This window comes from Petaurus breviceps, unplaced genomic scaffold (assembly GCF_028583685.1).
Source record: "Petaurus breviceps papuanus isolate PSGF00001 unplaced genomic scaffold, PetGlider_PUasm1.0 77, whole genome shotgun sequence".
NCBI classification, from domain to species: domain Eukaryota; kingdom Metazoa; phylum Chordata; class Mammalia; order Diprotodontia; family Petauridae; genus Petaurus; species Petaurus breviceps.
In genome coordinates this window covers 4,474,294-4,499,064 of record NW_027186492.1, presented here as the reverse complement: position 1 = coordinate 4,499,064, position 24,771 = coordinate 4,474,294, and the positions used below count along the sequence as shown (strand labels likewise).

Genomic DNA, 24,771 nt, shown 5'->3' with positions numbered 1-24,771 from the left:
TCACTCATTCACCAGTCCCTTTATCCACCTTGGGGTTAGAAGGCCTACAGGAGAACTGAGGGAGAAAACAAAAGAAGGGACTGAAATAGATGGAAGGAAAGGAAGAAATCTCATTTCATTTTTGGGAAAGGATCTAACTGAAAGATGTTCCCATGAGGAGAAGAGAGATACTGGATAATGCAAAACAGTGAGCTTACAATAAGTATAATATACAGGGATTTGGTGCTTAAAGAGACCAGTTATCCTACATTAGGAGAAGGGGAGACAACTGGCACCCATAAAAGTGTGAGGGCACGGACCCAGGGAGATGTCTTGGTAAATGAGAAAAAAATTATCCTTTGCAAAGGAAAGTAAAAAACTGCAGAGACAAAAAAATTCCTGATACTTCTATCCTCTCTATCATCTTAGGAAGAACTCAGAAATACTCATTTCTAAGAGAGAGGCAAGAGAAAACAAAAGGTGACCAGGGATAAAGTTCTATAAGGCATTATTAAATAAAAACAGGATTTTAAAAAATTGTTTCTCATTTTTAAAAAAATCATTAAAATAGGAAAAGATGAAGAGAAAAACAGAAACTAAAGAATAAAAAGTCATAACTAAGTATAAGGATACAAAATCAAAGGAAATTCAAAAGAGTACAAAGACCATAAGTAGGGCCATGTTGGTACTATTATGCTAAGTTTAATTTACTTAAAAAAAAAAACCTCCAAGAGAAATTCATGGTTTCATACACAAATTTTTCATGTCTTCGTATATTGAAATATTCTTGTTCATTAGTGTTTAAGTTCATTATTTTAGGGAAAAAAACCGGAACTGACCATTCATCTATACTGGATAAGTTTTGTTTTGTTTCTAAGTCAAAGTAAAAAATAAAATTTCTGCCTTTCAGTTTATGTTTCAGTCGAAGTGGCAATACATATAAGAACACACAACTGAGATAAAAAACATACACATAATGATGTCTAGGGAGAAAAATAAGGGGGTGGCTGGAGTGATCAAGAAACATGTGAGGAAAATGTGACTCCAGATCAGCAGCAGCAGTGGCAGTTTCCAGATTTATTAACACATAGATGCGAAGGACAAAGTGAGAAGCCAGTGCAGTCTGGACTTTGGGACCGGTAAGTGGGAGTGCATAAGTGGGAGTGCCTGGCTTTTACCCCCGGGGCGAGAAGCCGCTGAAACACTGGCACAGCCAGTGCCACGTGGCAGCTTCAGCTCCTGGCCTGCAGACTGTAGGGGGACCAAGCACCAGTCTGAGGGGTAATCACTATTCCTTTAACCTGCTTGGATCTGGATTGCAGTCTAGGGTGGAGATCCTGGAGTGTGTGTCCAGCTTGCCAGAGCTTGTTTTGACCTCAGAGAGGGCACCCATCTAATACCTCAGGCAGCTGAGAAAACCCCAGCATTTGGGACGAAAGCTCCTGTCTGGTGGCAGAGTCCTACTGTGGCAAAAAGCCCAAAAGTCAAGTAATTGAGTGGCAAAATGAGCAGGCAAAGAAAACAAAGCAGACAGAAGATTCCAACATTACACTCCTATTTTGGGGACAAAAAGGAGCAAAGCATGGAACAGGAGGAAGACACTGAAGTCAGAACTCCTGCACCAAAAGCTTCAAAGGAAAATATGAGCTGGTTACAGGCCACAGAGACCTTAAGAAGCAGATAAGAGAAGTGGAGGAAAAACTGGGAAGAGAAATGAGATCAATGCAAGAAAATTATGAAATAAAACTCAAAAAATAAAAAGAGGGAAGTGGAAAATTGGGAAAGAATTTTTACAACCAGTGTCTCTGATAAAGGCCCCATTTCTAAAATATACAAAGAATTGAGTCAAATCTACAAGAATACAAGTCATTCCCCAATTGATAAATGGTCAAAGTATATGTATGAACAGGCAGTTTTCAGGGGAAGAAATTAAAAGATATCTATAAGCATATGAAAAAATGCTCTAAATCACTATTGATTAGAGAAATGCAAATTAAAATAACTCTGAGGTACCACATCTTACTGGCCATATTGGCTAAGATGACAAAACAGGAAATGATAAATGCTGGAGAGAATGTAGAAAAATTGGAATACAAATGCATTGTTGGTGGAGTTGTGAACTGATCCAACCATTCTGGAGAGCAATCTGGAACTACGTCCAAAAGGCTATAAATAAGTGCATACCCTTTGACCCAGCAATACCACTCCTAGGGTTGTATCCCAAAGAGATTATAGAAGTGGGAAGAAGACCCATATGTACAAAACTATTTATAGCAGCCCTTTTTGTGGTGGCAAAGAATTGAAAATCAAGGGGTTTCCCACCAATTGGGAAATGACTGAACAAGTTGTGCATATAAATGTAATGGAATACTATTGTGCTGTAAGAAATGAGGGGCAGACAGACTTCATAATAACCTGGAGAAACTTATATAAACTGATGTTGAGTGAGAAGAGCAGAAGCAGGTGCAAGTTGTATACAATTACACACACAATGTATGTGTGATGTCTAACCTTGATAGACTGGACTCTTCTCAGCAATGTAAGGTTGTAAGACAATTCCAAAAGACTCATGATGGAAAGAGATATCCACATCCAGAGAAAGAACTACAGAGTCTGAATGTAGATTGAAACAAGCTACTTGCTCTCTTTCTTTTTCCTGTTTTGTTTTCTCTTTCCCATTGTTCATTCCATTGGTTATAATCCTTCTTTACAATTTCACTAATGTTTAATGTGAAGGTATTTGTAGATCCTATGCATACTGCCATGGGGAGTGGGAGTGTGAGAGGGGGAGAACACTTGAAACTCAAGGGATTGTGGAACTGAATGTTGTAAACTAAAAGTAAATTAATTAATTAAATTTTTAAAATATGCAAAAAAAAATTTATTCACACCTACTACAAAGCACTTTACACAGGGTGTCCCAGAAGTCTTATTCATAATGATTCTGGGAGATTACTAAGAGGTTCTAAAGGAAAACATTATTAACATGATGAAAATCCCAAGTAAAATAGATGATTCTCCATTTACTAGGCCTATACCCCAAAGAGATCCAAGAAATTTTAAAGTGTCCTATAAAAACAAAAATATTTATAGCAGTTTTTTTGTAGTAACAAAAAAGCAGAAGCTAAGACTTTGCCATTCAATTGGGGAATGGTTGAACCAATTAAGATAGATGAATATAAGAGAACATTAATGTGCTGTAAGAAATAACGAAAAGGATAATTACAGAGAAACCTACAAAGACTTGTATTTTAAACTGATACAGAGAGTAGTGAAGAGAACGAGGAGAAAAATTTGTAGCAAACATTTATAACAAAAACTCTATAAAAACAAAGACTTCGGAATTCTGATCAATGCTATCCATGATCAACTATGATTTCAAAGGACCCATGATGAGGAATGCTACTTATCTCCTGACAGAGGGGTTTAAGACTAATGTGCAGTATGAGACACCCAATTCTGGACATGGTCAATATGTGAATTTGTCTGGCTTAACCACACAATTTGTGACAAGGATTTTTTCTTTCTTTTGGGGGAGGGGTGTGAGGAAAAGAAAGTACTTGAAAACTGAAAAATAAACATTTTTCTTTGAAAAAGAAAGATAAGGGGCAGCTAGGTGGGGCAGCATCAGCCCTGGAGTCAGGAGGACCTGAGTTCAAATCCGGACTCAGATACGTAACACAAAAACTAGCCGTGTGACTTGGGACAAGTCACTTAACCCCAATTGCCTTCCAAAAAGCAAAAAAAAAAGCAAGATGATTCTTGCTTTGTTGTCATGTATGGAATGGAAAGAATTAAGCAGCTATAAGAAAGTACTTGAAAGTACAAGAAAGTTGGTGCAATAACCCGAGTCTGAACTGGTTAAAAAAAAAAAAAAGAACTAGGGCGGCTAGGTGGCACAGTGAGTAAAAGCGCTGGCCTTGAAGTCAGGAGGACCGGAGTTGGGTTCTTGCCTCAGACACTTAACACCCACACAAAAAAACTAGCAGTGTATCCTTGGGCAAGTTACTTAACCCCAATTGCCCTCTAAAAGGCAAAAAAAAAAAAAAAGAACTAAAGGTATAACTGTAGAAATGAAGGGAACAGAATAAATCTGAGAAAAATACATTTCTTTTCACAATTTCTGGCTCAATTTAAATCATAAGGGAAAAAGCAAGGAAAAAAGCATCAAATTTCACATTTGGTAGAACATTTGTTGGAAGTTACTATTTCATTCCAAATATTTCGTTACCTTCATTCTTAGAGGAAGAAGCACTATGAAACTTTCCTCTCCATCCTTTGATCTTAGTGAAGTCATTGGTCTTCCCTGTCCTGGAAACGAAAGGAAATCCAGCATCTGAAAAAGAATCCAACAAATAGTCACTAAAATTCAAAACAATTATTTAACATCTCATTTGCTAAGATCCACATTATTACACATAAGACGTGATTTCATTTGCTTTTCAATAAATATAATCTTACATTCACATCATATTCGACCTTAGCCCTAAATAATAAAAACAGTGTCTGATTTTTCAAATGCGATTTACTCACCTGGAGAGCTAGGATTGGTTCCTCCAAGGTTCCAGAGAGGAAAGCTAGTGGCAGGAGCCAAAGGCAGCTGTACCCCCAAGTATTTAAGGTCAATACTCATTGTTGGATCCACTGAGTTCAGTTTCAAACCCACTGCCAGAAATAACATAATATAGCATTAAATCATATTTCAAAAATAAACATAAGTAAAACATTACATTTTACAAATGACAAAACTGAGATGTTAAGTGACTTTGCCATGGCTACTCAACTAATAACATTACACATTAAGATATACTTGAAACATATTAAGAAATCCTGTATGTTATAAGTAGAGGCTTTCAAAGACAATTTCAACTTATATAATATTCTATGAACAGTTGCTGTTTTAAGAGATGAAACCTTTAAGAAGATATTATATATGCCAGTTGTCCAGATAGCCACACAAAAAGTATCTCAAAAAATTGTAAAAAAGAAAGGTGGCATTAGTAAGTCTAACTCTGAACAACAAAGTCTTACTGTAGAGACTATCTGAAAATCTCTAACACACAAAAGCAAATTTCAAATCCTAAAAGAAAAAAATGTGTAACTTAACATTATACAACATAAGCATTCATTCATGTCATGGGTTCCCAACATTTTAAGGTTCATATCAACAACTGACCACAGAAGAAACAATGAAAGAATGAGTTTTTTACTGGACTGATAACCAAGAGACCTAGAGTCCAGTTGTAGCTGTGTGAATATAAAATAAAATGATTGAATACATCAAAGCCTATGCTCTCTGAATCTTAACTTCCTCATTTGCAAAATGAGGTGATTAAACAAGATGAACTCTAAGGTCCCATCTACTTCTATAATAGTAGTCAGTACACAGAATACTAGACTTGGAATTGGGAAGATCTGATTTCAAAACCTCACACATTCACTAGATATGTGACCCTGGGCAAGTCACTTAGTCCCTGCCTTCTTCTGCTTCCTCATCCGTAAAATGGAGACAATATTGGGGCAAGAAGAGAATAAGGATTTATTCATTCCTACTATGTACCTGGTAATGCACTAAGCTCTTTACAAATATCTCATTTGATCCCCATATACAAACTCTGCAAGGTAGGTGCTATAATTATCAAGGAATTTGTTTTATGGGTTTGGTTGGGTTTAATTTGTGTAACTGGCACAGGGAAGTAGTAAAAAAGACAAATTAATAATATTTCTGACAAGGATGATAGACCAGGTTCATTAAACAGCAGTTCAAAAGAAAATGAGAGCCTGAAGAAAACTTGGCATCAAATTTACCTAAGTCAGATCATTCCAAAGGCTTTTATAGAAGAAACTTGAAAGAGGAAAACAAAGAAATACAAAATGGGACAGATTTGCCAGAAATGTTAAAGGGATCTATTATCATCTTTAACAAGAGTAAATGTAGGGGGCGCTGTCAAAGGTTAGCTCTAAGGGTCTGCCATGGGCATGAATCCAAGTCAAGGACCCCGATTCCACCCACCTGGGCCCAGTATCTCAGGATGATGACTCACGACCCACCACACCCCCATCCCCATTACTCACCACCTATGAAAGGGAGGCTTGGAACATTCTGATCATCCCTGAAACCCTGGCCACTTGGGTGACACAGATAAAGTAATGACCCATGAGATAAAAAAGCAGGGAAGTGTCCCAAGGGAATAGCCTCCTAAAGGTTGCAAGCTAGGCGCCTCATGTAGCAAACAACATGAAGTTTCCCATGAGAAAGTATGATGTAGGTGCTTTAGCTATAGTATATAAAACTGAACCCTCAGATGCTTTTTTGATATTTGCTTGCCATGCAATAAACTTATGAAAGCAATCTCTGCCTGGCCATGGACTTACTACTCAAGCTCCCACGTGTTGGATGGTGCTGCAAGTGCAGGTTACAAGTAAAAATCCCACATTTGGACTAGTTCATCTTAGTTTGGACTATTTCATTTTGGTAACTCAATGTACTATATGAGGAAGTGTCAACGGCACATAAAATGAAGTTAGGAAGAGAGGGTAGACCTGATGTACTATGTACAGTAGAAATTTGTGTGAAGGTGATGCTACTTCAAGGACACTCAGGAATCAAATGTCAAGGCAGTCAAAGGAAAGCCTTTTAAAAGAGAAAAGATCAGGCACTATATTCTAAATAACAAGAAATCAGGAAGCAAGAATAAGTAATTACACCCTTTGATATAACACTCCTTTTTTAGTTTTAGAAAATTTTGAATAAACAAGATTTTTCACAGCAAACAATATATTCATACTCACAAGATTGACAAAGAACATACAATGTAACTGTGCCTTTTTACTGACATTTTTTAAAAAATTGACACCAAACTGCTGTCCTCAAACTCTCCACATGTAAGGGATCTCCCACAAATATGATAAAAGAGACCAAAGAAATTGCTAATTAATAATTCACAGAAAACAAACATCAAGCTATAAAACAAGGAAGCAACTTCTCTTCTCAGGTGTCTACTACTATCTTGGAAGGAACTCTATTCATATACCCATAAAGGAAAAATTTCCTATTAATAAAGGTTGTCCAAATGTTCTTATTCAAAGATAAAATGGTAGCAACACTAGCTTACTGAAGACTCTTCAATTAAATCCAAAATAATTCAAGAGATTGGTCATATTGCAAAAATAAAGCAGAATCTCCTAAAATTGTAACTTAAACATGATGGGTTTAATGTCATATAATATGCACACACACAAAAACACATATGGTTTTCATTATCCAGGTCCCTGCAGCTATTTTTTTTTAATCCAAATCTGTGATTTCATAAGCAGACAGAGCTCTCCAGGGAGGAATATTCTTCCTCTCACACTGTTACTCAACAAAACCATTCTACAACTTACAATCTGAGAGTTGCACTGGGCACTGATAAGTTAAGCAACTTGCTCAGGGTCAAGCAGTCAATATATGTATAAAAAGTGGGACCTGAACCCAGGTCTTCCTGACTTGAAACAGGCATTCTATTCACACCATACTGCCTCCCTAGGAGTTGTATAAAGAAGCAAAAGTCATAATAAAACAAAATTATTCACTTTACTTGAACACTTTCAAAACAAATTCCCCTCTCCAATTCGATTAAGCACTTTAACATTAGCGTTTATATCCCTGTCCAGCATCATCAATGCCTTTCTCACTCACTTGCACAGTGTCAGATGTAAACATATTTGCTATTTATGGACATTTTCTTCTGCAATTTGAAAATATTTTTTTTAATAAACATGAGCTTAAAGTCAAGTGTTAATGATAGAATGCATCACAGAAGCAAACAAAAAATGTAAAAATTGTGGATGATATGAAATTAGAAGTTATCTATCCTTTAAAATGTAACAAATGAATTGATCATTTGTTCTCTTCACATACAAGAAACAATTATTTATATTTATTTTAAATAATGATGCAGATACTGAAAGTTTAGCTAAAATTATGATAAATATGTAAAAAAATCAACATATGAAAGGAGTGTGAGAGATAGTAGAAATTAATAAAATGGATATTTTTATAAAATCAACCTAAGGGATTTTAAATCAAAGAAAATTTCAGCTACTCTGACTTACTCCCAGCAATGTAAATGGCAATTTAAAAATCCAAACTAAAGAGTTGTTAATACAATGAAAATCTCTTACCTTTGAAAAACAAACCTAAAGGCTATCAGAAATATACAAGTCATAACAAAGTACAGTTAATTGAGATTTCTTTGACCCAGAAGAAAAAAAAGGTGAAAAAATAGCATTAAAGGTTCTTATTCTGTGTAATGCTATAAGTAGTACATCGCTAGTAAATTTAACAAATGTGGATCTGGCAAAGTTACATCACTTAAGCATTAAAGAGAATATGGAGAAGGATGAACATAAAGGCTCATCAAAGAAAATGATTTGAATATCAAGAATTAAGAGAAGAAGGCTTTGGGGAAAAGAGGTTAATAACAAGACTCTTATATTTATCTATCATCTTTATGCTCTTGCAGAAAAAAATTAAACTAGAAATAAGATGACCTAGCATGCTATAATAGAATTTAGGAGTGGGGGAAATTATCCCCCCCCCAAAACAAACCTCCCAAACTCCTAAAACTTGATTCATCAAAATCACCTACTATATATCACATACTGTGGGGAAAAACAAAGACCAAAAGGAAACACTGATTTGAAAATGTTAACTTTTTTTAAGGTGAAAAGAGTTGGAAATGGGAAGCTTGAAGTAAACCAAGTTATATTATGCTACTATGTTTTGTTGGAAAATTATCTCCCCACCCCCCACCAAAAAAAATCCACATCTCTTGATTCATTCTTTATTTCTTCACTCTAAGAATTAGCATGGTTGAGATTATAACCTAAATGCTGTTAAAAACAAAATACTTAATTTTCCTCTTTTTTTAATTTCACTTTTCAATGTGGTATGTCAGAACTTTTTTCCATTATTTCTTATGGAATGTTCCTATGCAACTCTCAGACAATAACAGGTTGCTATTTTAACTGGATTTAAGTAATCTTTTCCAGTACCAGTTAGTCTCCTCCAAGGGGAAAAAAAAGCACCTTGGTGTTGTGGTTATCTATCCATCTATAACTGTAAAAATCTATAGATAAATGTGGGATAAATAAAAGCTATATATGTATACAATATAGACATATTAAGCTGACATCACATGTTCTTTTCACATGCCAGAAACAAATAATTATACCACATACCAAGTCAGCACTTAGGTGCATCTGATAGATAATAAGATGGGCCCAGAATTAAGGACGAAATCAAGCTGTATTCTGTTTAGGAAACTGAAATGTGCTTTTAATAATTCCAAACTGCTTGGAAGGATGTCATGGAACATCAATCACTATGTAGCATTTTGGAAGTACAAGTAACCCCAAGGGCAAAAAAAAAATCCAGTATGGACATACATACGTTAAAACACAGTAAGAAGAATAATTTGCACTGAAGCAACAACATAAAAGATATCATAGAGTAAGTTTGTATATAGAAAGGTTCTTAACATGAGTGACTGTCATGAATTGGGAGTGAGCACACCCAAGCACTTTAAAGAATGTAAGCAATATAGTAATATGTCCATGTAAGTTATGAAGACTAGATGTTGGTCTTATATGACTTTGCTTAACAGTTTTATGAATATAAGATAACTACATATGTTTACCCTAAATTCTTAAGTATATGATAACCACCTGTGTTATCAGTACCAGCGTATTGGTTTACTGGCCCAAACACCTTTGGGAACTGATTATTTATTACATAATTCTTAAGTAGTCTGGCAGGACTGCCATAAAACCAAGCCATGCTAGGCCTAGGGTGACACCTTTGATCAGACTGATCCAGTGCAGCAATACTGAGCAATATCTCTAAACCTACTATGGTACCCTAGAAGCCCACACGTGAAAGCAGGTAAGAACCAGAACATGAGATTTAGGTTTCCAGTGAGCACGAAGGAACTTATTGCAACTACTCAGACAAGAGCAGGGAGCATCTAACTTCCAGTCATTGTCCATAGCTCTAGACCTAAATGCCTAGAATTACTCCAGTAATCCATGCTCCCAGACCACAAACCTTCACACTTTCCCCTTATCCTGAGGACAGTAAAATTTGTCCTTTCAGTGATACTAATAACCAGTCAGGAATCTCTAAATTAACAGTAGGATATTAAGAAGTTTCCATTTTCTGACATGGAAACATAGAAAAGAGCTTTTTCCCTTACTGGTAAGTAACTCAATACTTTATTATTTAACAGTATATTGTACATCAGTTTAACTTGGAGTAAATTTCTAACAATTAAAAATTTCTAACAATTAAAATTCATAGCATGTACCCACTACAGAGATAAAAGGCGTGTCAAATATTGATTACTCTTATAATTTCTTGGGCATCTGTACACAAGAAATCAATAAAAGATCCTGGGACAACATGACTGAAGAAATAAGAGGCACAGTGGTACAGCAGAAAGAACTCTGGCTCTGGAATCAGAGGACCTGGGTTTAAATCCCACCACTGATGCTTACTGTCTGTGTGAACTTGGGCAAGTCACTTAACTTCCCTGGGTCTAGGTTTTAATCTATAAAACAGTAGTTGGACTACATGGTCTCTGAGGTTCCTTCTAGCTCTAGATCTCTAAGTCTATAAAGATAGGCCTATTACATCTACTGATAGTACATGGACAGCGCTAAAGCTACACTGCAACCTACCCTTGATATGGTGAGAATCAGAAGATCTCTGGTATATTGGAGAATATCCTCTTATTATTAAGGAAACAAACGGATAACAATTACACAGAATGAGAAAATATGGCAAAACTCTGTCTCAAAGGGGAGAAAATATATCAAACAATGAAACTAGATTACCAAAGTAAATCTTTTTTTGCTTTTTTTTTTTTGGAGGGTTAATTTATTAAAAAAGGACACTCGGCTAGTAAATGTTAAGTGTCTGATGCCAAATTTGAACTCGGGTCCTCCTGTCTCCAGGGTCAGTGCTCCATTCACTGTGCCACCTAGCCACCACTCCATGTAAATACTACAATCATTAAATTTATTATTAAAATGAAACCTTACTGGGGCGGCTAAGTGGTGCAGTGAATAGAGCACTGGCCCTGGAGTAAGAAGGACCTGAGTTCAAATACGGCTTCAGACACTTAACACAAAAACTAGCTGTGTGACCCTGGGCAAGTCACTTAACCCCAACTGCCCTCCAAAAAGCAAAAAAAAAATTTTTTTAATGAAACCTTACTACTTTAGCTAGACTAAAGGGAAGTCAAACTTGAGTGAAGAGTTAAAAAAAAATACTGAACTAGATCAAATGGAAGTTACCAGAGTCTTTAATTATCAACAGAAAATTAATATATAATAATCATAAACAGTTAACATATAAAGCATACTTTTACAGTACTTTAAAAAGAACTTGAGAAAACAATTTATTTTAAAAAATTATTTCTTACATTATTACAGTATTTAGAAAATCCTTATTAGAAATTAGTGCAATGATAAGCTTTCACCAAGGCTGGGCCCAAAGTTCCACAAATTCAAAATTTAATGGCAGTTTTAACTGTGTATCATTTTCCCTGGCTCCATAATTTGCAAAAAATTTTGTACTCCCAAGTACAAAATATTAGACACTAAAGAAATGAAAGAGATGAAGTGAAATATGCAAAGTCTTCTTCATATGAACCTATCAAGCAGGAAAGGTCCATCATTAATTTGAAAAGTGCAGTAATATGTAATTACATTTAAAGCTATTGGCCAGGTCAAATACAGAGAAGTATGAGAAGGTAAACAGGGAAAAGAAATCATAAAGAACTTATCAAAGTTGAACTATTTACATGCCTACATGGAAAAACAGCAAATGTAACTTATGAAACTTTTCTCAGTATGAAGATAGTTGAAGGGAATATAAATGTGTGTGTATATATATATGTATACATACATATGTCTATATAGGTTGTACATGTGTGTATGAATACATATGTGAGTGTGTATATACAGGTGTACAGGTATACATAGACAGAGGGCACAGGATCAATTGAATAGGAAAGGATGATATTTAAAAGGTGAAATCGAGAGGTAAGAGAGGAATATAATGAGAGGAAATGGGGAAAGACAGAATGGGGTAAATTATATCATATAGAAGAGGCAAAGGATAACTGTTACAATGTAGGGGAAGAACAGGGAGGCAAAAAAGAATGGGTCAATTGAATTTGGCATAGGAAGGGAATGACATACACACTAAATTGGTTATCTTGTCCTATAGGACAGTAGGGGGGTAGAGGTTGATGGAGGGGAGGGCAGGTTGGTGGAAAGATAGTTAGAAGCACACAGTTTTCAAAAGGGACAGGGTCAAAGTAGAGAACACAACAAGTAGGGGTGAGATAGGATTAAGGGTTATACAGTCAGTTTTTTACAATATATCCACTGTGGAAATGTTTTGCGTAACTATACATGTACAACCTATACTGAATTGCTTATCTTCCCAGTAAAGGTGGGTGACGAGGGAGGAAGGTAAAGAATCTGGAATTTAAAGTTTCAAAATCAAATGTTTAAAAAACATATTATTATTATCATTTACATGGAACTAGGAAATAAGATATACAGGCACTGGAGTATGAAGATCCATATTGTCCTACCAGAAAGTAGGAGAGGGGATGGGGGAGGATATAGGAGAGAGATTGGGGGAGGGGGTAAACAGTGAGATCACTGTTTTGCAGTGGTAGGTAGGGGAAAGACAGGGAGAAAATTTGTAACTCAAAATCTTGTAGAAATGAATGATATAAAAATAAAAATAAACAAAAAATTTAGTTAAAAAAATAAAACTATTGCCAGGGAAGAGCTAAGATAGTGAAAAAAAAAAAAACCAGGAACTTAACTGAATTCTTCCCCAAACCCCTCCTAACACCTTTAAATAATACGACAGAACAAATTCTGGAGTCACAAAACCCACAAAAGGACAGAGAGAAAAAATTTTCTAGCTAGGTGGCACAGTTGACAGAGTGCTAGACCTGGCATCAGGAAGATTCATCTTCTTGAGTTCAAATCCGGTCTCAGAAACTTACTAGCTGTGTGACCCTAAGGAAATTACTTAACCCTGTTTGGCTGAGTTTCCTCATCTGCAAAATGAGCTAAAGAAGAAAATAGCAAAACACTAGAGTATCTTTGCCAAAAAAAACTCAAATGGGATCACAAAGAAGTAGACACGACTGAAAAACAGTAACTGACCTAAAGAATGACACTCCAGATCATCTCTAAAAATAAAGAAGAATATTTGTTGTCAGAATCCTATGTAGCTAATTTTGGGAAGGTGCATTATCAGAAGGTTGACCACAAGATGACAAGATTTTTTGACCATAACTATTCACACAGTCTACTGAGGCACAGAAGTGTTGATGTTATGATCTATTTTAGAGATAAGAATATCTGCACTAATGATACAACAGATCTTTGTCTCTATTTTAAAAATTATATTTTATTTTTTCTATTAGCAAAATCTACCTTCTTATCCCCATCCCCAAAAAGCACTCCCTATTTCACTAATAAAGAAGAAAAACAAAATCCTTGTTACAAACATGCATGGTCAAGCAAAACAAATTTCCTCACAGATCATGTAAAAAAAAAAAAGTCTTCAGGGCAGAGTTAAGATGGCAGGGTAGAAGCAGGACGTCCACGGCAACAGCTTCCACCTTCCCCCTTTCCCCTTCCCCAATCCATGTAAAAGGGGACTCTAAACAAACTTTGGAGCTGCAGAATCCACAAAATGACACAGAGAAGCTAAACTCCTGCTGAGGACAGCCCGGCAGGAATCAGCCAGCACAGAGCTTTGGGAGCTGAGCCCAGGCAGCATGAGTCAGTGGTTTTAGCCCCAGGGCAGGCCTGACCAGCTACTGGCCAGAAGGACTCCAGATCAGTAGCAGCTGTGGCCATTTCCAGATTTATCAACACATTTATGCAAGGACAAAGTTAGAGGTCAATGCAGTCTGGACTTTGGGACTAGTAGTTGGGAGTGCATTGGCTTTTGCCCCCAGGGTGAGAAGCCACTAAGCCACCTCGGCTCAGCTGGCACCAAGCTGTACCTTCAGCTCCTGGCCTGAAGAGTGCAGGGGTACCAAGCACCAGTCTGAGGGGTAATCACTATTCCTTTAACCTGCTTGGATCTGGATTGCAGTCTAGGTGGAGATCCTGGGGTGTGTGTCCAACTTGCCAAAGCGTGTGGAGGCTTCAGAGAGGGCACCCATCTAGTACCTCTAGCAGCTGAGAAAACCCCAGTGTTTGGGACAAAAGCTCCCCTGTCTGGTGGTAGAGTCCTATTGTGGCAAAAAGCCCAGGGGTCAAGTGACTGAGGGGTGACATGACCAGGCAAAGGAAACAAAGCAGACAAAAGATTCCAACATTAGACTCCTATTTTGGGGACAAAAAGGAGCAAAGCATGGAACAGGAGGAAGACACTGAAGTCAGAACTCCTGCACCAAAAGCTTCAAAGGAAAATATGAGCTGGTTACAGGCCATAGAGGACCTTAAGAAGCAGATAACAGAAGTGGAGGAAAATTGGGAAGAGAAATGACAACGATGCAAGAAAATTACGAAATGAGAGTCAACAGCCTGACTGAGGAAAATACCACCTTAAAAAACAAACAAACTCAATTGGCAAAAGAGGCTCAAAAAGGCAATGAGAAGAGGAATGCCTTAAAAAACCGAATTTACCAGATGGAAAAAGAAGCTCAAAAGCTCAATGAGGAAAATCATTCCCTCAGATTTAGAATGGAGCAAAGGAAAGCTATTGACTTTATGAGAAATCAAGATGATATTGAACAGATCCAAACAAATGAAAGAATAGAAGGCAATGTGAAATATCTCATGGGAAAAACCATTGACCTGGAAAATAGATCCAGGAGAGATAATTTAAAAATTATTGGACTTCCTGAAAGCCATGATCAAAGTAAGAACCTAGAAATCATCCTCCAAGAAATTCTCAAGGAAAATTGCCCTGATGTTTTAGAATCAGAGGGCAAAATACAGGTTGAAAGAATCCACTGATCACCTCCTGAAAAAGATCCCAAAAAGAAAACTCCTAGGAATGTTATAGCCAGGTTCCAGAATTTCCAGGTTAAGGAGAGAATATTACAAGCAGCCAGGAAGAAACAACTGAATATTGTGGAAACACAATCAGGATAACCCAGGATCTGGCAGCTTCTACACTGAGGGAACAAATGGCTTGGAATATGATATTCCAGAGGGCAAAGGAGCTGGGATTAAAACCAAGAATCACCTACCCAGAAAAACTGAGTATCATGTTTCTGGGGAAAATATGGTCATTAAGTGGAATAGAGGACTTTCAAGCATTCTTAATGAAAAAACCAGAGTTGAATAGAAAATCTGACATTCAGATACAAGAAGCAAGAGAAGCATGACAAGGTAAACAGGGAAAAGAAATCATAAGGAACTTATAAAAAATGAACTATTAACATTCCTACATGGAAAAATGATAATTTCAACTGATGAAACTTTTCTCAGTATGAAAATAGTTGAAGGGAATAGAAATATATATATATTATATATATATATGTCTATATTGGAGGGTATACGGGCGTATGAATACTTATGTGAATGTGCGTATATATGTTTACAGGTATACATAGATAGAGGGCACAGGACCAAGTTAATAGGAAGGGATGATACTTAAAAGGTGAAATAAAGAGGTGAGAGAGGAATATATTGAAAGGAGATTGAGAGAGACAGAATGGGGTAAACTGGAAAGTAATGGGGTAAACATGGAAGAGGCAAAGGGAAAATGGTTACAAAGGAGGGGAAGAATAGGAAGGCAAAAGGGAAGGGGTCAACTTTATTCTCATTGAATTTGGCTTGGGGAGGGAATGACATACACACTAAATAGGGTATCTCACCCTACAGTAGAGTAGGGGGAAGGGGATGAGGGGGGGAAATGAGGAAGGGGGGGAAGGCTGGGGGGGGAGGGCAGTTGGAAGCACTCACTTTTGAAAAGGAACAGGATCAAAGTAGAGAATAGGGGAGGTGGGATAAAAGGGAGGGAAATATATATAGTCAGTCTTTTACAATATATCTACTGTTAAATGTTTTGCATTAGCTACACATGTACAACCTATACTGAACTGCTTATATTCCCAGTAAGGGTGTGTGACAAGGGAGGAAGGGAATGAATCTGGAATTCAAAGTTTTCAAATCAAATCTTTAAAATTATATATACATATATGTGTGTGTGTATTTGTATATGTGTGTATATATAATATATATATATATACTATTATTAATACTATTTTACATGTAATTGGGAAATAAGATATACAGGCACTGGGGCATAGAGATCCACCATGCACTACTGGAAAAGTTGAAGGGGGTATGGGAGAAGATATGGGAGAGAGCAGACTGGAGAAGGGCATATCCTGTGGCTGTGGGATTGCTATTTTGGGGTGGTGGGTAGGGGAAAAACGGGGAGAAAATTTGTAACTCAAAATCTGGCAGAAATCAATGATGTAAATCAGATGTTAATAAAGCATTTGAAAAATGAAAAAAAAATAAAGCAACAACAATAAACTTAGATATACATTTCAAAAAAAAAAAATTCACTCTGTGCTCCAAGTCTTTCTTTCACCTCTCCATAAGGAGATACATAGCACATTTCATTATTACTCCTTTGAAATGAAGGATAGTCATTAAACAGATCAGGGTCCCCAATTCTTTCAAAGTTATTTGTCTTTATCATATTGTTGTCTTTCTACAACTTGCTCTTCTGGTTCTATTCACTTCACTCCGAATCAGTTCATATATATTTTTCCAAGTTCTCTGAAACCAGCCTGTTCATCATCTCTTCCAACAAAATAGTATTCTATCGTGTTTATATACTTTATCTTGTTCGGCCATTCCCCAACTTATAAGCACCTCCTCAGGTTCTCGCGCCCCAAAAGAGCCTGTTTTCATATATCCTTACAGTCTGTTTTTGTTAGGGTGCAATGGCAAGTACAAATGTAGTTCACACCTCGTTTCAGCTATTGTATCAACACCTTGTTTCAGTTTACATTTCTTTTGGACCTTGTATCAAGTCTGTTAAGAAATAGAACGTGTACAAACAAAGCCAATGTAACCAAGATTAAGAGGGAGGTGGGAAATTGGGAAAGAATCTTTACAACCTATGTCTCTGACAAAGGACTCATTTCTAAAATATACAGAGAACTGAGTCAAATCTATAAGAATACAAGTCATTCCCCAATTGATAAATGGTCAAAGGATATGAACAGGTAGTTTACAGAGGAAGAAATTAAAGATATTTATAAGCATATGAAAAAATGCTCTAAATCACTATTGATTAGAGAAATGCAAATCAAAACAACTCTGAGGTACCACATCTCACCAGTCAGATTGGCTAAGATGACAAAACAGGAAAATGACAAATGCTGGAGAGGATGTAGACAAATGGGAACACTAATGCATTGCTGGTAGAGTTGTGAACTGATCCAACCATTCTGGAAAGCAATCTAGGATTATGCCCAAAAGGCTATAAATAATTTCATACCCTTTTATCCAGCAATACCACTTCTAGGGTTGTATCCCAAAGAAATCATAGAAGTGGGAAAAAGATCCATATATACAAAAGTATTTATAGCAGCTCTTTTTGTGGTAGCAAAGAATTGGAAATTAAGGGGGTGCCCATCAACTGGGGAATGGCTGAACAAGTTGTGGTATATGCATGTTATGGAATACTATTGGGCAGTAAGAAGCAAGGAGCAGATGGACTTCACATTTACCTGGAGAGGCTCATACGATCTGATGCTGAGTGAGAAGAGTAGAGCCAAGAAGAATTTGTACACAATTACAGACACAACGTATGTGTGACTACCAACTTTGATAAACTGAACTCTTCTCAGCAATCCACAGTCATAAGTCAACCCCAAAAGACTCATGATGGAGAAAGATGTTTACATCCAGAGAAAAAAATGAGTTTGAACCCATATTAAAGCAAACTACCTGCCCCTTCTTTTTTTCTTGTTTGGTTTTGTTTCCTCTTTCCCATTCTTCATTCCATCTGATACAATTCTTTATAACCTGACTAATGCCTAATGTGAAAGTATTTGCAGATATTATACTTGATTGTATGCCACCATGTTGAGGGGGAGAGAAAATCTGAACCTCAAGGAATTGTGGTAATGAATCTTGTAAACTAAAAGTAAACAAATTAATAAAGACCAAAAAAAAAAATCTATTTAAAAATAATTAAATAAATAATGCATTGAACTGAGAAAAGACAAAGTAAAAATGTAGACGACAAAAGAAAAAAAGGATAAATAAACCAAAGGTTGTTTCTATGAGAAGTTAATAAATTCTATTAATTACTTAGCAAAATGAAAAAGGAAGAATTTTATGCAAGAGAATATTTTTAATTTAAATTTTGCTTTTTAGAGGGCAACTGGGGTTAATTGACTTGCCCGAGGTCACATGGCTACTTTTTGTGTTAAGGGTCTGAGGCCGGATTGAGAATATTATTATTTTATCTACTTCACTTAAGAGTTCTTTCTTAAAATTATAATAAAAACCATTTCCCCCTCCCATTTCCTACTTACCTTCTTGAAGACCAGGATGGATCACTTGTTTATGCCTCAAGGACTTCAAATCTTCTAATAACTCCTGTTCCAACTGGCAAATCCTTGCTCTGCTACCTACTCAGAAAGTAAATAGAGCAAAATCTATGTCATATACTTCAGCCTTTCAAATATTATGATACTGTCAGTTTGAGTACTCCCTCAATTGACATTACAATCTCACTAGAGCTTAGCAGATAAACTTTTAAGATTGTGGTAGATAAATAATTTATCACATTGAAGCCAAACTAGTTACAGAATCTCTTCAAATTTCGCTAAACTAATCTTCTGAAAACAGTCCATTACTGGGCTTGTGCTTGGTTCACCAGGCAAGAATCAAATCCCAGATCTAAGTAATGTTCTGAATGAGCAGGGCAGATTCTCAATAATTTTTATTTCAGTGATAATCATGAGTTCTGCTAGGTCCTTAGAACTGGGAAGAAATTGCAAAAACGTATACTATGCAATAAAGAAAATCCTGCATTGTTAAGTACTTAGTGACTTGGACTTGGAGTCTGGAGGCCCTTAACCTCTGCTTCAATTTCCTCATCTGTAAAATGGTAATAATAATAGCATCTACCTCCCTGAATTGTTGTAAAAATAAAATAGGACAGTTTTAAAGAGCTCAGTACAGTACCTGGAACATAGTAGTAGGCGTTCAATAAATGTCTGTTATCTATAATCTATCTACTTCCAGAGTCAAATCATACCAGTATTTCTGGCTTTTATGCTACTTAGAATACCTGGATCACTTGTGGCAGAATCCTGAAGACCAGTGGGTTCTTCAACTGCTCTATCAACTGTGTGAATGTCCAGAGCTTCCTAAATACAAAATTTTAAATCAACTTTAAGAGTTTAAAACTGAAGTAGGTGGATTACGTGTAATATCAAATTCATAATTAACTGACCAATTATTATGCCATAATACTATTGTAAATACCTATTTTCAAATAGGCTTCAATTTCTTGGGAGCAATAAAGTTGGGATCGATACGATAGCGATTTCAACACCATGATGGAGTAGGAACAAGAAGAAAACAGTGCATGAAATCCAATATAGTAGTCAGCAAGAGAACAAAGCTCATGATCAGATAGGAAGATTATGAAGGGAGGCAAAAGGAGGAGTCAGAGAAAAAAGTCACTTTTGGTTACACTACTGTGCAAAATCAACTTAATATAAATCAGTCAGAGAGAGTAACTTTGATTACAGAGAAAATCTTTGGTTCTCAAAAATGAATGGGCCTTATCATTTTCGAAAACACTGAATTATAACATAGTTTATAAAAGTCTCTACAGATTTATTGAAATAGTATGGATCCTACTTCCAATTAAAGCAAAAAACCACACACACTGATTTAAATAGGATTTATCTTTGAAGTTCTTATAATGAAATTTCCAAGCAGGATAGTAATAGGTGCTAATATTTTAAAAAAGGATACTTTAGGACTCCCATGCTTTCAGGGATAAGATAACTATGATTTCTAGATACACTATCAATACAGAGTTATACCTCTTTCCCATATGATCTAAAAAAATGCTAAAAGTAATAAACTTACCTTTGATGCAAAGGAAACAAAAAGGACACCATCTACATCTTCAAGATCAGGCTTCACATCTGGAAATGCATTCCCAGGACCCACAGGGTTATTAGTTTTGTTGGATGTTATAGATTTTCCTGTACTTTTAGGTGGTCTCCCAGCCTTGGAGAGTTTAAATTTTCTGGGCCTTCCTCTCTTTCCTGGAACACTTGGAGTGACATTTTGAGTAGCACTGGAGGCTTTTGTAGCCCCTGTAATTTTTAGCACAGTTGTTCTCTTTCTGACCAAGTCATCTTTTTCTGAAAAAAAATCTCCATCTAAGCTTTTAGGATTAGTGCTAAGTGTTTTTGACGTGCTAATGTTTTCACCCAAATCAGGATATTTCCAATCAGGATCTTTAAGAGAGGAGTACTTCTGTGGTGCTCTGAGCTCTGGTGGCTGTTTCCTAAGTTCTTTCTCTATTTCCCTGGATAAGCAGAAGCTAGATTTCCTGGAATTCTCCACATATGAAGGCATATAGTCTAATTCAGTCAATACAGGAGACTTCTCTTTCCTACTTTGAGAAAACATATTTTCAGGTAGCTCAGAGATCTTTACTGTGCTTTTAGTTACAGCACAAGGTTCTAGATAGACAACTGGCATCTTTCCACTATCCAGTTTTAACATTTTGGCTTTAGCAACACCTGACGGGCTACTAAGTGGGCGTTTGGCAGAATGGTCAACATCTGAGTCATCAATTTCTCCGTGACGCCTTAGCTGTTTCTCCAGTATGGGCTCATCATCACTGTTCGAATACACATCAGTTTCTTCATCAGTGTCTTCTTGCTTTACTGTAACTCCCTCAGGACATATACCAAGTTCATAGTCATATTCATCTAGGGGTTCTTCCTTAATGACCACATTAAAGTTTTCATTTGGGTCTAATGGCGATGCTACATGATAGTTGTCTCCAAAGCTACTGGCAATAGGACTAGAAGGGAAAGGAAAAAAAGCTGTAATTGTACATAAGCAATATAAAAGGAAAAAAATTTAAAGATACTGCTGGGGACAAAGTACCTTTTCACATCCATTCTTAAAATAATATGCAGAACTGTGTAATCAAAGCTCTGTGAAATAATTAGTCAATAATATCCTACAATATATTTCTATCAACTACGTGATAACCATTAAAAAACAAACTTTTTAAATAAATCAATCTTCTTACTCTCCCCCAAGTGGAAAAATACATTACTGACAGCTCATCTATTTTCCTAATGATGCTTTAACTGGTCTCAAGACTGGAAGAAAAGATGACTCTCATCCAATTTAAAACCTAGTAACCAATTATCTGCTTATCAGCAGGTAAAAGCAAACTGACTTTCAACACATCTAAGAATATGGCAAACATCAGGAAGGGTCTTTAATTATGCCATCTAATTTTATACATTTAAAATAAATGCATAATGCTGCATAAATGTGGTCACTAGATAGCCTTGGTTTAAGTTTCCTCAGCTACAAAATAGGGGTAATAACAGTATTGAACTCAGTGTTGTTTCAAGGATCAAATGAGATAATATATATAGTGTTTTGCAAACTTTAAAGCACTATATAAATGCTTGCTATTATTATTTCACGGCACAATAGCTTATTCACATTTACATAATTTACAAAGCATTTTCTTACAAGATGAGGTCAACACAATAGTACAAGTAACATCAAGTAACATCCCCATTTAACAGAAGGAAACTAAGGCTTAAAAAGGCAAGGAAAACTTTTGCCCATAATCAAAAGCTAAACGTGTACTGAAGACCAGAAATTCTGACTTCAATGCTAATTCTTTTTCCTAGATTTGTGAATCATTATAATGATATCATATTGTTGTTTATTCGTTCAATCGTATCCTACTCTTCCTGACTCCATGGATGATGGCATGCCACATATCATACTACCTCCTCTTAGAGTTACATAAAAAATCTGAGGTTTCTGATGGGGTACCTGGGGTCTAGATCAATTTGTGAAACCAACTTGTAAAAACCAGTCAGTTCAATTGTAACTGCAATTTGTCCTTTCCCACCCTTGAGATCTGCCCCTTCTCCCTATCCCACACTCCACCTAGGCAACACCCTAGAACCCCTTTTGTTCTTACTTAATCTCTTCATTTCTTCTCTGGCCTGGCCCACACCCTCCTTTGTCCTTGCCTTCTGTCTCCTACCACCGGGCCCAAATCTTATCTAAACTATCTATTCACATGCTCCTCTAGGTCAGCTCTGACCTTTGTCTATGCATTGAGGCCCCTGCTGTCTGGTCAGCCCTGACAATGGCAGCCCTACCCTTTAAAGGTAAAAGCATGTACCCCTCTCACTTGCAGGTCCCCTAAAGGACTCTTGCCCGCTTCTCATGGAAGCATAACAATAAACTTCTACAACTCTCACTCCAATTAAGCCTGAGACCTTGAATTCTTTCCAGACGATATTGCAGGTTTTCTGGTCTTAGATAAGATCATAATTCCTGCTGAACCTACTGGGATCCCGTCCCCCATCAGTTTCCACATTAAAATAGCACAGCTGAAATTTCATAATTTTTCAAATCAAGCACATCCAAGCAACTGCCTAATTCACCAAGCTGGTCTTAGAATAACACATTTCAAAATCAGAACCTACCACGGAGTTATTTTTTAGCTACACTTTCTCAAAAATTATCAGTGACAGAAAGTCAACAAATGCCAATTAAAAAAGTAGGTTTCTCTGTTAAAGCTGAGAGAGAGGAAAAAAAGAACTTTAACAGTAGTTTTTGTTAACAGCTTCCACAGTTTTCTCCAGATCCAAATAAGGACTTTTTAAAAAATAATTTCCTTAAAATCTGCTTTTATGAAAAGTTCAAAAAGAATTCTTTGTAATGCCTCTTTCTGGGGAATATAGACTCTCACTTTTGGGGGAATGGGAGGGAGAGCCTTCACTAAAAATATTTTTCAAACGAAGAATACAAAAAAGCAAACTATGAATAAGGATGAATCTAAAACCCTGTTTTACAGACCCATGGATCACACCAAATTTAAGCAAACTATATTTACAATTCTAACAACTGAAAAGATCAAGAATTAAGAAAATGGATGGCAAAACCTCCCCTGGGTTAGGTAAAGAGATTTTCAGTTGGGTTTTATTTCAGAGATTCACGGAATGCCAGATTAGTAAAGGACCTTCTAAAGGTCACCTAGTACAACACGTGAATGACTAAGATTTCCCTCTACAATATATCTGACATTTGGGCATCCAGCCCTTGCTTAAAGACCTCAAACAAGTTGGAACTTGATTTCTCCTAAAGCACTCTTTTTTCCTATATCAAATCTAAATGTACTTTTTCACAAATTCTGCCTGTTGTTTTCAGTTTTCCCCTCTGGGACAAAGCAGAACAAGTCTAGATAGGGCTCAATATTCTAGACCACATGTTATACCATGAACTCCTTTGACAATCTGATAAGAAGCCTATGGATCCCTTCTCAGAATGTTTTTAAATATGTAAGTTAAATAGAGGATTACAAAAGAAATAGCTGTATCTAACTACAGTTATTAAAAAATAAATTTAAGTTCATGGACCACTGGTTAATAAGACTCCCCTGTTTCAGATAAAGTATTTTTAGATCTCCACTGACATCCATCATCATGTTTGTTATTTAACCTCTACTTATAATACCTGTAAACTTGATAAGCATACTACAGAATCACAGATTTAGAGGTGAAAAACCGTATAGTGGTCATATATTCCAATTACTACATTTTAGGAATGAGGAAACTAAAGCACACAGTGGTTAAGTGGTCTGCTCAAAGTCACAAAGATAATAAATAAGAGGCAACACTGAGATGTAAACCCCGGTTAACACCAAATCCAGTGTTCTAATGCATCACATACTTTTATCATTCTAATATTAAGCTTTTTTAATTAAATGGAATACAGCCAAGACCATATCCCCAACTTCAAACCCTGATGACATTAAACCATTAATGACTATTTGGGGAAAAACAAACATCTGTATTTGCTCAAGAAGGAAGACCAAGGACCCAAACTGTTCATTGAGGAAAGAGATCAAGTAAGATAAGATGATTTCTTTTCAGTGTATATCTTTATTGTTCCTTGCCAGAAATCTTATTCTGGGAATATGGCCTTTATTCAGATCAACAGAGTATACACATACACACATAAAAATGGATAAAAAATAGGAGTATTTAAATTAACTATATTGAAGGATTATCAAATTCTATAATCTTTTAAAAGCAGTTATCACACTATCTTCCCATATTTCCAAAAGTAAGAAAAGGAAAGGAAAAAGAGAAAGGAATTAAAAGAAAAAGAGGGAAAAAGAGACCTAAAACTTAGTATATTTTTCATATCTCTGGAAGTCAGATATGTATCAGCACCAATGGGGAAGTATGAAAGAAGAAAGAGTCAGAATTTAGAGAAAAATGTCTAGATAGAAGTCAAAATAATGGCAGCAGACCCAGAATCAGAGTATAGTGAGAGCCAACAGGTGTTTCCCACTTGAGATTGGTCTCTTAAATTTTCTGTAAGAGATGACGGTAGTGGAGGTAGAGAATGTCTTAAAATCTTCAACAGCTAGTTAGTGACTCCAACTTAAGGGCAATAAATTGGCATCAATTC

General features: G+C 36.3%; 1 protein-coding gene across 17 annotated transcripts in view; it reads right to left on the bottom strand.

Annotated features, from left to right (window-relative positions):
• The window catches only part of MGA (MAX dimerization protein MGA), a 256,974-nt gene that overhangs the window by 67,095 nt on the left and 165,108 nt on the right, over positions 1–24,771 (bottom strand). For all 17 annotated transcript variants that reach the window (XM_069105789.1, XM_069105790.1, XM_069105788.1 and 14 more), the window contains 5 exons: positions 20,158–21,109; positions 19,346–19,424; positions 18,585–18,680; positions 4,513–4,644; positions 4,211–4,315 (listed from right to left, as the gene is read on the bottom strand). In XM_069105789.1, coding sequence (XP_068961890.1) covers positions 4,211–4,315; positions 4,513–4,644; positions 18,585–18,680; positions 19,346–19,424; positions 20,158–21,109 — 1,364 coding nt within the window. The remainder of the gene's footprint in view (positions 1–4,210; positions 4,316–4,512; positions 4,645–18,584; positions 18,681–19,345; positions 19,425–20,157; positions 21,110–24,771) is intronic.